The sequence below is a fragment of the Larus michahellis genome, chromosome 12 (genome assembly GCF_964199755.1).
Source record: "Larus michahellis chromosome 12, bLarMic1.1, whole genome shotgun sequence".
Lineage (NCBI taxonomy): Eukaryota > Metazoa > Chordata > Aves > Charadriiformes > Laridae > Larus > Larus michahellis.
Window position 1 is genome coordinate 6,609,725 of NC_133907.1, and position 15,954 is coordinate 6,625,678.

General features: G+C 35.9%; 1 protein-coding gene across 1 annotated transcript; it reads right to left on the reverse strand.

Annotated features, from left to right (window-relative positions):
* Positions 1 to 20: 20 nt before the first annotated feature.
* SPO11 (SPO11 initiator of meiotic double strand breaks) lies at positions 21 to 15,734 on the reverse strand. Its single transcript, XM_074604843.1, has 12 exons — positions 15,637 to 15,734; positions 13,005 to 13,118; positions 9,913 to 10,001; positions 9,252 to 9,318; positions 8,930 to 9,038; positions 6,494 to 6,530; positions 6,162 to 6,271; positions 5,141 to 5,240; positions 3,833 to 3,870; positions 2,165 to 2,241; positions 1,842 to 1,953; positions 21 to 1,172 (listed from the first exon to the last, which is right to left on the reverse strand). Exons 1-12 carry the CDS (start codon positions 15,732 to 15,734, stop codon positions 1,053 to 1,055), a joined length of 1,071 nt encoding a protein of 356 aa, XP_074460944.1. The 3' UTR covers positions 21 to 1,052.
* Positions 15,735 to 15,954: the final 220 nt, after the last annotated feature.

Consider the following 15,954-nt stretch of genomic DNA (forward strand, 5'->3'; position numbering starts at 1 on the left):
GGCGGGAAGGGGCCGGAGCCGATGAGCGGGGACCGGGCAGGCGCCTTCCTCTAGGGCCAGGCGGAGGAAGGGTCCTGCGGAAGGACCGTCGTAAGGCACCGCCGCCCGTCGGGGTGTAAGGGCTGTGCCGGCAGGAGCCGTGGGTCCGTCCCGCGTCCAGCCTGACTGCGCAGCCGGACACTAGGCATTGCTGATAGGTAGCAACACTGCTGCTGTGCGGTAAATAAAAACGCCAACTAGATAAGTCTGCTGAAAGTAATATCTGTACCATCCACGCCGATGACTGTGTAGATCGATTTTGGAAGTATTTTCTATGCAGTCAGTTTGGTTTTCTCGCATAAAACTTGTACACTTTAATCATCGCGTTTCCTGCTCCTTTTACTGTTTAGAGCCAACTAGATAAAGAAAATGAACACGGGGTTCTGTTACGATGTGCATCATTGACAGGATTGTTTATTAAATTCTTAATCACTAACGCCTGCTTGCTTACTAGTTCATTGAAGACAAATAGTAATTTGGTTGCTGGAACATTTATAGCTGCTCGAGATACGCAGTAATCAAGAATTATCTCTGACTTCTTGTTCTGAATTTACAAGAAACACAAAATGCCACGATGCTGTACTTAAAATAATTTCCAGAAGGAGGCACATGCAATAAATTGTTAACAAAGTCTTTTACTGTCTTCAAAAATAAAAAGGTTGGTACAGCATCATCTAGTGCTTTAAGGCAGAAGGCAAAGCAATTCCTTGATACATTTTTGAATTTAACATTTTCTATCCAGAAAAAAATTAATTATCTTTTTATGTATGTACCATTGCATTTGGTGTTGTTACGGTGCAGAAACCACAGAATGGACTCAACAGTATTCTGTAAAAGAACTGCAATTTCTCTCTGTTTTGAAAAAGGAAAAATAGATAATAAGCTACATACAGCGATGAAGAAACATAACAAAAAGCTGAAGCATGCTCCTCTGTATCTCTGCATTTTTTCTAAGCCCAGTCAACAAAATAAATCAATATCAAGAAAAAAACACTTCATTTGCAAACAAGCATTCACAGCCATCCACCAAATTGCAGTTTGTTCGGTAAATAGACTCTGGAAAGGTAATCTGATGAAAGAGAAGTTAAAACTTGAATTTCAGCTTTCAGTTGAGATGCTGCCATAATTTCCAGCTTAAAAAAAAAAAAAAAAAACAAAACAAATTAATGTGCAATGCTGTAACAGCCTGATCCAGGGTTATCTAAATAAGAATTACACTTGTTGGATGTGCATGAGAACCATTAAATGCAAAATCCCTGTCACTGTGTTGATTCATTTTACTGTACATTCATGTGTTCTCTAGTGTGTACCTCACAGTAACACAAACAATGTGTAAGGTGAGTATAAACGGGAAGGACAAGGTACACAATACCTTTTCTTCCTTTCTAACCATTTCACACAATATATGCCCAAAATGGGATATATGCTTTAAAAGCTATGGGTGAGATCAGAAGACTAGTACTGAGCAAGTAACTGTTGGAAGCATTCCCCTCCTTGTACAGACGTAATATATTGTGTAATATTTAGGAAAGCAGTAAAATCCCCTGTACAGCATACGATCATCAGATGACTAATGGCAGGAAAGCTTAAAAAGCTGCTGGTTCTGGCCTGTGAGCCGCTGAGGCCCACTGATTCAGAGACAGCGGGCATGGGCTGTCTCACTCCTGCCGCCTTCTAGGGCTGCAAAACCTTACTGGTTCTGCTGTACTAAGAGTTTGCCATCATAAAGAAAAACAGGATTGCAGAGAATAGGATTTGTCCTGTGGGAAGTAAGAAATAGAAAACAAGAGGTTTATACATACTTCTTTTTTCCACATTGGCTGACAAGCGATGTAAGGTCTCTTTTGTATACTTGCTAACTTATTTTGATCTTGCTTTGTAAATGGAATCAGGACATCTTTGCGTATATTTAATCTGAAAAGAAAATAAAGTTGTTACATTTTCTCATATACTTAATTTTTATTCCAACTTTATATTTATTCCAACTTATTTCTTTATATTTAAAGCCAAAATAATATGTGAAAAGAATAATGGATTTAAACATCAGTTTGCGCGTTAAGTCAGATTGCATTTCCTGTCTATAAAACAGAAGAATACTTCTGTTTCTCTTGGGGAAACAACTAACCTCTCAAGATCAGATGGAAGGAGACCAAGCCACTTTATAGACGGAACGGTGAGATGATGGGCCTCAAAAGACATTGACTAAAATAAGAAAGGTCAACTATAACATTCAGTGACTTTTAAATTATTTGAGATATATGCCTTCCGAGGTCATGGTCAGATTTTATTACAAAGATAGTTAGGTATTTTCACTATCAGAATGGTATAAGGATAAAATAGCGCAACTGAAGCTTACCATGTCCCCTTGCCAGAAACCGTTCTTTCGCTAAGACCTGCACCCTTCAGCCTATGACAGATTCTAGAATAGTCCAGTTTAGGCTGGTCTAGATCTGAATAGTTTTGTTTGGGTTTTGGTGGTTTTTTTGTTTGTTTTTTTTTTGTTTGTTTGTTGTTTTTTTTTTATAGTCAATATGAGTCTGATTGCCAAAACCAAAAAAGCAATTAAGCCAGGAGGAGCAATGACAATCAAATCTGGAAATTTCTAATATTTTCTGCTGGAAAGTACCACGTCATACAAAAATATCCTAAACAAAGATTCATCTGGTGCAGTATCATGGCTACAGTAAATATCTTAGGGAAGAGTGAAAAAACAAATAAGCAATTAATGATACTTCTCAGAATACTCCCCCTGCTCCCAACGGTTTGTGACTCCAACTTTCTGAGCCAGAAGTGGTGGTGGTGTAATACTTGATTTTGTCGGGTTGCTTTTAGAATCCATGAAAACTTTTGTCATCTACAGCACCCTACAGCAAAGTATCACAGTTAAATTACATGTATAAAGGAATACTTCCATTTTCTGTAACGAACTTGACATATTCTAGTTTCATTTGATACACCTGTTCCTCCGTAATTGAAAAAAATCAACTTTTAAAGGAGCCTGACAATTTAATTTACTCCTGGAAAATGGTGTTTTACAAAGTTTACACACCTTTGTAGGAGAGCTGAAAGTGTGACAGCTCACCTGAAAACTTGGGAGTTCTGTTGAACTCTGACATCATCAATGTCTGACAGTTTTCTGAAGTTCTTTTTTTTTTTTTTACTTTGGATGTTCTTTCTCCATTGCTGTACTGAACAGTTCACTGATCTGCTCCTGCCCTCTGCCTCCACCTGCCTGCCTGCCTGCCTTCCATATTGTCTTCCTGTACATCTTTTAGCAGTGTAATACAACAATACCTCCTTGTTCCCTTTGCCTCTTTTTCCATAATGTTCCACACTAACACATGTATCCACAAGTGAATTCTCACCCCAAAACAAAATCTTTACCAACATAACATCATTTTGTGGAGAGTCACCCATGTCACAAGTTATGTCCTCCTCCTCCCAAGGCCTCCAGCCTTCATTTCTCTTCTAAGGCAGAAACAAAACAAAATGGAGAAACTTTTCTATTTGGACTGAAGGCTGCCTGTGCAGCAGAGAAGAACTGTAATATAGTTAAATGAAACACGTCTCATTGTTATCCAGTTTCTTTTTGTTGCAGGAAGAAGCCATTTCTGCAGATACACGAGGCCTAAAAACTGTGTCTTTGTGTGGAAACAAAATGATAAAAGGCAGTAACCATTCTAACAAAGGTGTCCCAGCCGAAACCACGACAAATGGCTGTAATGTTTCATACATCTCAGCTTCAAGGCTGGGCTACAAAACAATATATTTGAAGCAAAAAAATTGTACTTACCACAGATCCGTATTTGTAGATGCACATTATTTCTACACCTAGGTTGCAGAATACCAAATGTCAAGTGTCTGCTTATCTGCACACTGGTCATGTTTAAGAAGACTCCATTAAGAATTTTATTTTATGGCATAACAGTTACATCTTCATGATTAATGAGGTTCTTTATGGTTTACAATTATTTTTAGGGTATGTCAAAATAGTCAGAATTTGAGCATAACATGTCACCTTTACATAAATGTTTCACGCTGTCTGTACATAGTCATTTCAAAACCAAAGATAATCAGCTCTTTAGCCTGCGTAGTCCATATCTCTTAATACTACTGCTTTAAGCAGCTGCTTCTCATTTTGCAGTGATCTCCCTGATTTCAGGTGGTATCAGTGTATAGATACAAGAGATTTTCTGCATTTTGCATATGTGAATTCAGATTCTGAATTCAAACAAAGGCATACACGCTCACATCCACAGAATCCCTCAGGAAATGAGGGAAATTTCAGACCTGCTTCTGATGTAATGGAATAGCACATCCAGAATGTGATGGATTCGTTTTAGGATTGACTTTATTCCTACTGGCATCAGACTCGTAGTTTCTAGCTTTCACTACTGTAAACTATTGGCATGAGTGTCGAATTATTAATGTAAGTGTATGTGAACTACTTTAAAACCAATACAAGCCTCACTTTGCTCAAACATACTATTTTCTTGATGTCTGTCTGGCCTAAGGTTCATAATGTAGTTAAAAATTTTGCTTTATACCAAACTGAGCAACGTTTGCAAAAGTTCCTGTTATTTTCTTTTATTTTACAAAAGGAATAGCATGGCCAAAAGCTGGAATTCTTGTCAGAGCAACATTTTCAATGGTATTTAGCTCGGTAAAGATACAGCTAGGACCTCCTAAGACTTTCAGAAGTGGTCAAGTGCCTAACTTCCATTAAAATCAGTGGAATCATGCAACGGATCATAAAATTCCATTATCCTTATACCTCACAGGTATTTTCAAAATCTAGCTCTATTCTGAGCCACGAATTCTATAAAGTTTTTTTCCTTTTTAGGTACAAGGTAAGATTCTTATTAATACCTCAAAGCACAATAAATTCTCACAGAGGGTAAGGGTATATTCAATGGGGATGTAAAGCCAGTACTGATGTTTCATTTAAAGTCCCTCTGTACGCCTAGATATATTTTGCATAAAGCAGGAACCTTCTGATTGTGTTGAATCTGTATGCTCTGAGTACCTTCCCATAAAAGTGAGAAAAAACATTCTAAATACATTTTGTTTTCCTTTTGTCATTGAACCTCTACAGATTTACCGTGTGGATCTGCATCCATAAGGGTGAAAATGGGAATTTGAAAAGTATCCCACAGCTTTCTGACCAAAAGTCGTGTATTAAGATCTGGTACGCCTCTTCCCTAAGGAAAGAAAACAAAAGCAGACAGTTTTAAAATAATTAAAATAGCATCTGGCTACATATGTGTTTACATTTGTCATTTGAAAGCAAGCAAACAAACAAAATGCTGGCAGAAATACTTTTCCAGCAGCTATTTTGCAGGGAAAGTTGTATGCTCCTATTTTGGCTCTGTGAGGAGGGAAAGAGGAGCGGGCTGGGGAGAAGCACAGCAGATGTCCTGGGTTACAGGCACTATAGAAGTATCATACATTCCTCTATTTAAGGCATTAATATGTAAGGTCTGGGAGTTGATGTATAGATGTACCCTGGTATCTGTATAAGCTGGTCTAAGGCGGCCACTGTTTTCTTTTTAAAAATGTTTATGGAACTAATGAAACACTATAAAACAAGTTGTTGCTATGACTAACTATAACTGGACAGCATGCAGCATAGTATAAATGCTTATCTCTCTTAGGTATGGGGATATGTTTTTTCCTCATTGTGAGCCAAATTTGTCCCAGAACACATAGGTATGCATATTCCATTTACACATTCCTATTAATTCTCCAGGCTCCATAGCTCTTTCAGTACAATCCAAAATCAACCAATTCTATTTCATTTGGGTTTGCTAAACCGAGGATCCTGAAGGACAAAAGGTTACTCAACAGTTAACATTTCTGAGACTGAGTGGGGCAGCTACTTTGCAGCAGCACGTGAAGTTGATAAGCTACCAAGCTCTAAGGAGATGTTTGGAGGAAATAAGTCTTTAGAATGTGTATTTTGTATTTCTAGGAGGATAATAAAATTTAAAAAAATATTGTTAGATATGTTTCATATTAATTTTATTATGATCTTTTGACCAAGTTTGAGCACCACTACAATGCTAAAGTATTATTTAAATTCTCTACGTCTAGCTACACAATATGAAATGTAAGATGCATACCGTAATCATTATACATGGGGACAGTTTATTGCAGAAGTCATCATCCAGGAGTCTCTGAAAAGTTGCATCTTTTTCTACAATTAACATAAATTTGGCATGTGAGATTAAATCTTTTCTGTTAAGGCTAGCTGCATGTAAAATGACCCATCACACCAATCAATTAAAACTAAATGCTCTAAAATATCTGTTCTGGAGCCAAAAGCAGTGTTCATGACTCAATTTCAGAGCCAACAAGCAAAGAAAAAATTACCAGAACATTGTTTAACTTGGAATATTCTTTGGTTTTGCTTTATTTTTTCAGTCTACAATGAGAGTTCTTGCTCAAAGGATACTTTTAATTCCTTGAACATTAGATGGCACAGTGACTGCCTAAAACAACAAAAATGAGATTAATCATTTTAAATAGAGAAAATGATATATTTTAAAATAACAACATTAGGTAATGAAGGACACAATTACATCCTGAAAAAAACATTCATCTTCTATATACAAGATCAATCTTGACATTTTCATCTCTTTATAAGCATATTCAACCATTCATATCCTGCTCTATTGTATGGTTGTGTAGGAGTCCTCCTGTTATAACAAGATGCTTTTCAAAAGTATTTGTGCTACTGTCATGGAAGATTGTTCATCATATGGGCGTTACAGAGATAACAATGTCCTGATTAATTATTTATCTGTCTTAGCCAGAAAAAAGTGTCAGCTTGGTGTGAAGTTTGCAAATTTAATATAGGCTTAAAACACTTCAGTATTCTTCTTGGAAGACCACTAAATCCTTTCTTTTATTAACGTGTAACCTGATTTTATAACTATTTTGGAGCAGCATTTCTAAGACATAGTCATGTTTACTTTACATCTCATATTAGGATTGGCTCAATCTGGCAAGCATATGGATGAGAAAACAGGAACTGGAGGAAGAACTTGGCAAAAGAGTACGTATATTTTGAAGTGTGTGGTCTGTTTTTACTTCTGACTGCTAAATCACCTCCGGTGCCAGGGTGGAACAACTCAACAAATAAAAATATGAAGAGCCGTAGAAGAGCATTAACAACAGGGGTCTTTATGCTCTGCCTCAAAACAAAGTATAGTAGACAGCTAAGGTTATCATTCCATTTTGAAATTACCGACTTAAGCTCACAATGAACACATTTTCCAGGAAATCATGACAACAGTCAGCAAGTCTGAGTTCTGTTCCTGCTTTCATATTCTACACAACTATAGCAAATCTTTTAGGACCAGATTAGTTGAATCTCATCTTTTCAAACCACCTTTGGCTCTTCACTCTCACGAAACCATGGTTATAAACTACTCTTTAGCTCAGTGCCACCTTTGATAAAATTAGTTGACAATACAAGCCCTTCTAATGTCTGTAATTCCTGTATAAGTGATAATCCTAAAACTAAACAGCCTGATATTACAGTGATGGGCAAATGAAGATAATATCAACTCTTATGCTGATGAAGTATCATCATTAAACTTCTGTAAATGAGAACATAATTTGGGTCCAGGAAGAGGCATCTTTCTCTAATTTTAGAGGCTCTGTTCAGTCTCTCATCTGTGCTATTGGTACTAGAGAAGCCTGCCCATTGTGGTAAAAGCAGCTCATTGAGGACCATATGAGTCTGTTAATTCAGGCTGTAAGACTTGTTTCCTTGCTCTGCCAGAAATCAATCTATTGTGACAGAAACAAAGGATATTCAGAGTGCTCAGGAATTTTGATTCAGAGCACTTACTTGACAGAACATTGTAATATAAAGCCTAAGATACACAATATATACGCCTTCCTCTGCACGGCTCCTGTGGTAGAAGGGAGTGCTAAAAACCATATCCAAAAGATATATTCCTGGCGAGCTTCAGAATTGCACTACAATTCAGCAATACTTTTTATCTTTCTTTTTTCACGCAGGTTGTAATGTCTCAAATTGCCACAAGCACAGGTCTGTATAATAAATGTATATAGTAATCTGAGCTACGAAGAGTGCTGGATATCATGCAAAGGTAGATGCTATGAATTATCATTATTGTTTTATAATACATACTGTTGCACCGCAGGTACAATTCACTTTTGTACCATCTTCCTCAGTGTAACTTAAATTGCCAGCAACAAAACCTTTAGTTGTAGACAGCTGAAAAAACCAGTAAGATGTATACAGTAAATTGGAAGTTACATGCTGTTACGTTACTGTATTCCACAGGCAAACCAAGAAACCTCTGAAAAGAATTCTGACCAGTAATAAGCAGTTATCAACTGCCATCGACCTTTTAAATGCTAAGCAATATTATTGCCATCATGGATATAAAGGCATACTTACAATAAATTATGTTATCAACTGCATTTATAGATACAAAGGAATTCTTGTAAGGCATGAGATACAAGTAAATCTGAAAGGTTGGTACATCTCTGACTTACTTCAAATTTTCATTTAACCCCCAAGTAAGCAAATTATTTGAGTATGAATTGCTAAACAGATCTCTCGCACTCTGAAGTTTAAGCTTTGCCTTCAGTAAGTAATAGCAAAAGGCCTTGTGGTTTTGCTGGCAGTTTGCCCCAAACTCTTTGGAGCAAGCAAACTCTATGAATTTTCTCTGAAGACAGAAACCTTTCAAGTGCTATGATAAACCATAATTAGGTTTCATTTGCACAAATGATGCTTTTTATTTTAACTACGTATTTCCTCTTTATAACTTTTCTTTGTATTTCAGCTTTCAGTTAAATCTATATGATTTGGAAATAATGATAAAAACATTCATAATACGCCACTTACTATATGTAGACTTCTCCGAGGTATCTTAAGCATGCAAGAAATGTCATTGATTATATTGTCCACAACACTTTGGCTACCAAACAGTAGTGTATCTGAATAATATATGTCTCTATCAAGACAAAATATTGTATTTGTCATTATAATACTGAAACAGCTGTAGGCTCATGAGAGTTTTATAGAGGACATGGATAATCAAATCAACCTAAAGCATTTTACATACAGGAATCCATTATCCTACAGGTTTGCATCCTACAGGCTGTTTTTCACAATAGCATTCTTAAAATACAACTTTATTTGAAATTACAGAAATGTAGTATGTTACCTTTTAGTTGCATAAGTATTGGTCTGCACCATCTTATAGATCATAGATAATATTTTGAGCATCAGAGCTGAAAAGATACATTTTACAAAACATTTTATCCATTTTCAGAAATGCATATACAATAATTTGTCTTTATATTGACACATATTTGTGTCTCATCACATAAAACGTTGAAACATATATTTTAACATGCTATGAAAATACAGAGAGGCTATACTAATCAATAGACTCAATAATTTCTAGCATAATTAGGAAAAATATGATGGAGTTAAGCGAGGGAATGTATGCCCTGCTGTCCAGGCCAAGAAATTAAATGACTGAGTTAGAATAAGAAATCAGCATATTGTCCATATTCCAAGATTCGTTTACTAGCTAGCTTTTTGAAGAAGGGTGATGTTTCTGCATTAAGACTTTTTGAAAATACCTTCAGCGGATATTTATTCAGAGAGGGTAGAAAGAAACTGTAAGAACGCTGTATTAATTTCACTGTCACTCACTACAATTTAGTGGAGAAAAGCTGAAGGGCTGGTCATAACATCAGGTTATATTACCCATAGACTTCTAAATCACAATGCCTATTTTTTTTATGTTTTTGTTTGTTTGTGTTTGGATTTTTACACAGTTTTGAACTAAAATACAAGAATTCTGCTTTTGGACTTACCAAATTTTGGTGCTGATCTAGGACAGTCACTTCTTATTTGTTTTGTAGTACAATGTGGTATCATCTGTAGACCTACAGAATCTCTAAATCTGATACATTTCAAACAAATACAATAAAACTGTAAACTTATTGAGTATATGTAAATTGTTCTCTGCAAGGTAATTCAGACTCAGACCCCTTTCCTATAAGCAAATTCACTAGTGCTATTTTCAGACTCAGTACAGAAACCATCATTTTGGGTGGAGTTGGAGTGGCGCAAAGGAAAAAGGCAGGCAGGAGTCACCATCTGCCAAAATGACCCATTCAAAACATTACTGAACTGCCCCCCCCCCCATCTGATCACTGGCTTCAAAACATGAAAGAGTTTTTCAAGGAGATACTTCAAGACTGAATTTAAGCCTAAAATGCAGAAGTTTCCAGATAAAAATAGAGAAAAGAAAAATATGTTATACATACTTATAACTGTTAATATATCAGCATCAATATTCTAGCATGAAAACAAAGGGAGAAATGACAGGAAAAAATGTGAATCATTATTAGAATGCAAATCAAGTCTGACTGACTTTCTGACCTAGAATGTATGAAAAAGTGTTACTATTTTATATTACAATAATAATACCTAATTTATTCCCTTAAATTATTATCAGAATAACTCAACCATATTCCATTATTAACCTTTGGAAACAAAAGTGCAGTCCATCCTCATCTCTAAATAGTTGTTTAATCTAAACGAAGTTCTCCATTTTGTGCTTCACTGTTTCATGTCTGAACGTGCACATTTCAGCAAGAGAATCAGTTATTTTCTTAATGACACTTCATTATTTTACTTAAAATTATTTTAGTGCCTTATGATATGACAGTCCTGTCTTTAAAGCATTCTTTTTAATTTCAAAGTTTTGTAGGTACTTTTTAAAAGTATTGGTGGTAAAACGGCCATAATTTTATTTAAACTCACATAATGTTTCTGAATTTCTTTCTTTGTCAAAGGTTTTGCTCCATGCATCCTTTGGGTGGCAGAACACACCACGATGCACATATGTAAAGTGACAGCAATAACAAACAGCAGGAGAGCATCTGCCTGACAGCTTTAAAGTAACTTTCTTGCCTTTCTGCTACAACATTTAAAAGTTATTTGTGCTTTTCACTTGCATGCTCCCTGCATTGTAACTGTACAAAACAGGGAGAAAAACAGTAATCAAAGCTTTGCTGGATTGCTGTCTCAGGTTAAATAAAGAACGCCCCTTTCAGAAAACAGTGTGCTGAAAGACCTGAGCAATGCGGATCCCACAGATATTTCATAAAGGCAACTGCAAACTGGCAATAGATTGATAGATCGGACATGCAGCAAGTCTTCCTAGGCTTGCATTTACCCCAGCAGAGCAGTTTTCTATAATTTTTTTTCTTTTTTTTTTGTTCTGGAAAGATACAGGTGGACAATGGAAACTGATTGCGCTGCTTTAGGCCTGACATTCTCACTGATTGACATCATTCTTTGGTAAATACCTCTCTGGGCATCTACAAATGTTTACAAGGAACATTTCAAACATGAAATCATTCTCTCGTTCTACTAGTTCCTGCCCAGCAGATTCCAGCTGTGCAGATTAGGTATGAAAAGGCTGCCTAAAAAAGAAAGAAAAATGCCCCACCGACTGTATTTTCTTCCATTCATATTATATTTTGGAATTCTGGTTTTATTTTTATTTGTCTATTTAATTTTATTTTAATCTTAAACTCCTGTATTAAAGTGGGATATAGGTCACTATTCAATGGGAAATGCATATCTAAGATTACATTTCTCCACCATAAATAATGGTTCGGGTTTTTTTTAAATGTGATTGATGTGTCTTATTTTTAACATACTGTGACGTTAACTTGTTTTAATTTGAACGTTTTTCCCCCTATATGTTCTGATGGCAAATAACATTTCACATTTGTTTTTCTAGCCTGGAATGCCATTTCCCCACAGACTGCCAAAAATTGCAAAACTTTGTTACAGTATTTTAATTTTACAGACATCTGAGTGAAACATTTTTGTCAAACTATCAAGACACAAACCATTAAATTCCCTGGAACATACAAGCCTTTCAGTTGACTGATTACCTTCAGGCCCCTCAGGTTTTCTGATTGACAGAAATTTAATTTTTCTCTTTAAATGAGTATTCCACCAAAGTGTTACGTGTGGAAGGTTTGCTATGCTTTCTCAGCCTCAAATGTTTGTAATGTATCCACTTACAAGCACCTCCACAATCTTATCAATCTAAATATCCTCTCACCCACTGACGTCCAAAGATATTACAGGGCAAGAAATAGATTTGCATCTTCCTTTATCATTTTGCTTTTGTATTATAGAAAGCAATTAATCTCTTGGTTTCAGGGATTTTCAATTTAAATGAGCTCGTTGGAAAAATACCGTTGCACAAGCAACTTCTGCAAATCACAAAGTATGTTATAAAGGAGGACAGGTTGCTTTTTCTCTGATCCTCTCTAGATAACCTGGCATAAGATCTGGAATTTAGATAACATATTGGAAGCTTGGTTTGCTTTATTTGGCTGGTAATGAGCTTAGAACACATCAAGGAGGTAAGAAATACAACAGGAAGAGGTGAGATGCATCTTCTCTGAAGAACAAAAAGGTATGTTTATCACTATCATTTTAAGAAATAAGATACCATGAGGAAAAGCAGAGAAAAATGAAGCACAGAAAGGGCTTTGGAGGATAAAATTGCTCATAATTGTTTCCAGCCTAAAACAGATTATTTCACTCTAATGAGACTTATCATTTCTGGTTTCTACCGCTTCCAGAAAACATTTATAGGACATCCTTCTCCTTTCTAACCCCTATTTACAGTAGTTTTACATTCCCCTTTATGCTATGGTCTGCTCTTACTTAATACATGATGCCAGTTCATGCAGAGTGTTTACTAAGCATTACTTCTTATTTGTCCACTACTTCTTAAGAAGTCAAATTATTTATTGATTCTAATACTTATAGAACTATGTATGATTAACTTTTCTGGAAATTAGATAATCAAATTTATATTCATGGCATTTATATTAATATAAGGCAGGACTTTACAATATATAATACTTACTCTATGTTCCTCCAGCCTGATCTGTTAGCCAGTGTGAGAACAGGTGCTTTTTTTTGAGCCAAGCTTTTAAATACATCTTCAATAACATTTTCTATTGCTTCAAGAACTTCAGAACTGAAACAAAGAAAGTTAATGATACGATTCATGTGATAAAATCTAGTTCTACTTTGAGTTTTGATCATCTATCCCCCCTCCTCCAAAAATCATGTAATCCAAAACTGCTTCAAGGATATATTTATTTCAGAAATGTGGAGGAACTCTCTTGTTTTTTAATTTTGTTTTGTTCAGTTTCCCTAAAATCTTTTGACTTTCTATTCCAGATGCATCACTGAGGACACAATTAAAAGTACATTTCTATTCAATCCTGAAACCACCAATTTTTTCACCAGCTGAACTTTTAGACCAACTGGCTGGTTTGTGATTAATGATTCATGGTTTACTATAAATGATGTAATATTGGCTTTGGCTATGATTTGGGCTAAGTTGTTTTTAAATGCTGTAAATTTTAAAAATGTTCAAGAGTACAAATACTTCCTGTTGTACCATTGCATGTTAACCTTTTGATCTGTTGCCCTGAACAAACTGTTAAGGGTTTTAATTATATGAAGGCTTAGTCTCAACAGATGCACTGTGAAAAGAATAAAATCTGTATCTTTCACCTAAAAGACAAAGCAACCTTGCAGCAGATCCCTGCAGCAAAACTGTAGGCTAGTTTGAGTGTTATGACAGATGCTTTTTATTTTCATAAGCAATCTGACTCCAACATTTCAGCTGTCCTTAAAATTACAAATGTACTATGCACCATCATAAGTTTAGGTAGGAATTAAAATAATAGACAAAACTTATTTTAGCTCAAAGTTTTATCACCAAAGTCCAACTTTGTCATTAAGTAATGTACTAAGAAAAGATGAGTGAATACCAGTGCACACCACACAAAATTAATTATCCCAGCATTAAAAAAAATCAGCAAGAATTATTTTTAAAACCTAGCTATGAGTCGACAATAATGAAGTGCCATTAAACCTCTCTTCTATCAGCTGAATATGTTTCTTCCATTTTGTAGCTCAGCTTCCACTTAGTCCTCATTCTGCTGAAACTAGTTTATCATTTTTTGAAAGTAATTCCTGGAAAGTATTAACCTTTTATTTTAAAACGTTATTTGTAATAGTATCTGTATTAAAAAACCCTACTAGTATTGCTTACATTTATGTCCAGTAATATTAAACCATCCAACAAAAACAATGCAAGATTTTTTTCTGTTTTTCAGATGAATAAACTTGGATACAGAGAGACTAATGGCTTTCCAAAGGTGAAACAGTGAAGCATTTGCAATGTTGATAATACAAGAAGGCGTGCTGACAATATGTAAATTCATTTTCTACTGTATAATACCTTTATAATCAAGTCTAAGATTCTCTAACTTTCAGATTCATATTCTCTTACTCATAATTAAAATCCTACATTGGACTGCCATATCCAAAACAGAAATTCTATTAAGTACAGAGGAAATAGTTGTCTGGTGAGCTAAATGTATAATGCAGCAAGTGGTAAAATAGGTAAGCAAAGCTAACGATGGTGCAGACCTCCAACATAATAAAAATTAGTGTTGACGACAATAAAAATATATGTGGGCAGATAGATGAAAGAACAGATAGGTAGACAGGAAATCTAAACCATGTCATTGCTTTGATACTCATAAATATTTTACTTATTCATTTGGTTCTGTTCACTGTAACTGTCTTGATATTCCAGATGTACTTCAAAGTTTGCTGCAGAATTGGTTTCTGTTCCAATCCAAATTTCCCAATTTACTGGCCAACAGAAGTTGTAAATGCGGCAAAATAGGAGGTAGAGGACAGCAATTCTCTGTGTACCCCCTGCTGATATTCTGTCTCCTTTTGCAGAGAATAAATGAATTTTAATAAGAAAACATACAATACTGGCCAAGTATGCCTGCTTAAAATTCACTCTGATTTAGTTAACTGCGAAATCTGAGCAGAGAAGGGTATATCTCATAGGGTTTGCCTGATCGCTTCTAACATGTTGCAGCATAAGTAGATACTTGTTTCCATATAGCACAAGAAATGCTCTTCAACATTAACAGCATAAAAGAGCGCCTTGAGCAAGCAAACAATATAAATACACATGAGAAACAGTTACAAATAAAAATCTGCAATGTAATAAACCAACACACTCTAAAACCCAGAACTGTACGTCACTAAAGTTGCCACAGCCTGCCACACAGGCTAACAACTCTCCAAGTCATCATCATCATCATTATTATTATACTTTTCCTTTTCCTTTAAAAATACTTTTAAGATACTCCCAGTCTTTTCTAGCTTCTGAGGCTGATATACTGTGTATGGAAAGAGTCTTTCAAAAATGATGAAAGTTTTTTCTTAGTGAAATTCAGTATGTTTTTGTCACGGTTTTCTGTATTTCTGTCTGTACCTATAGACTTTTTGGAGACGTCTGAGGGAACGGAGATGCTGTTTGCAGTGTGAGAGCCCCTTCTCCCCTGTGTTTTTGTAGAGGAGTATGTTTTTCACTTTTGCACAAGCCCATTACATGCAGTGGTGCACCACCTGCTTCAGTATTACCACAGAAAGGGAGAATTTTTCACATCTTTTACCTAGGGACGTGGCTCTCATGACCAGACAGACTTGTTTCCCTGAAGCTGTCCTTGCTCACAGCTGGCACTTCAGTGGAACACACACTATGGTCTTCCATGAGGGCTGGTGCAGACCGATCCAACTGCTCTGGAAGGGGCGGCGTCATGTTAAAAAGAAGCAAAAGAGATTACCAAAGACATTAGAAAAGGCTATTCTGCATGCTGGACTTAAAACTCATGATCTGAGCTCAAACTACAGGGCCAGAGAGAAAAAGCAGACAATTTCTGTCGCAACCAAAGTCAGTTTTTTTCCTGCCCTTGCTGACTGACGGACCGAGG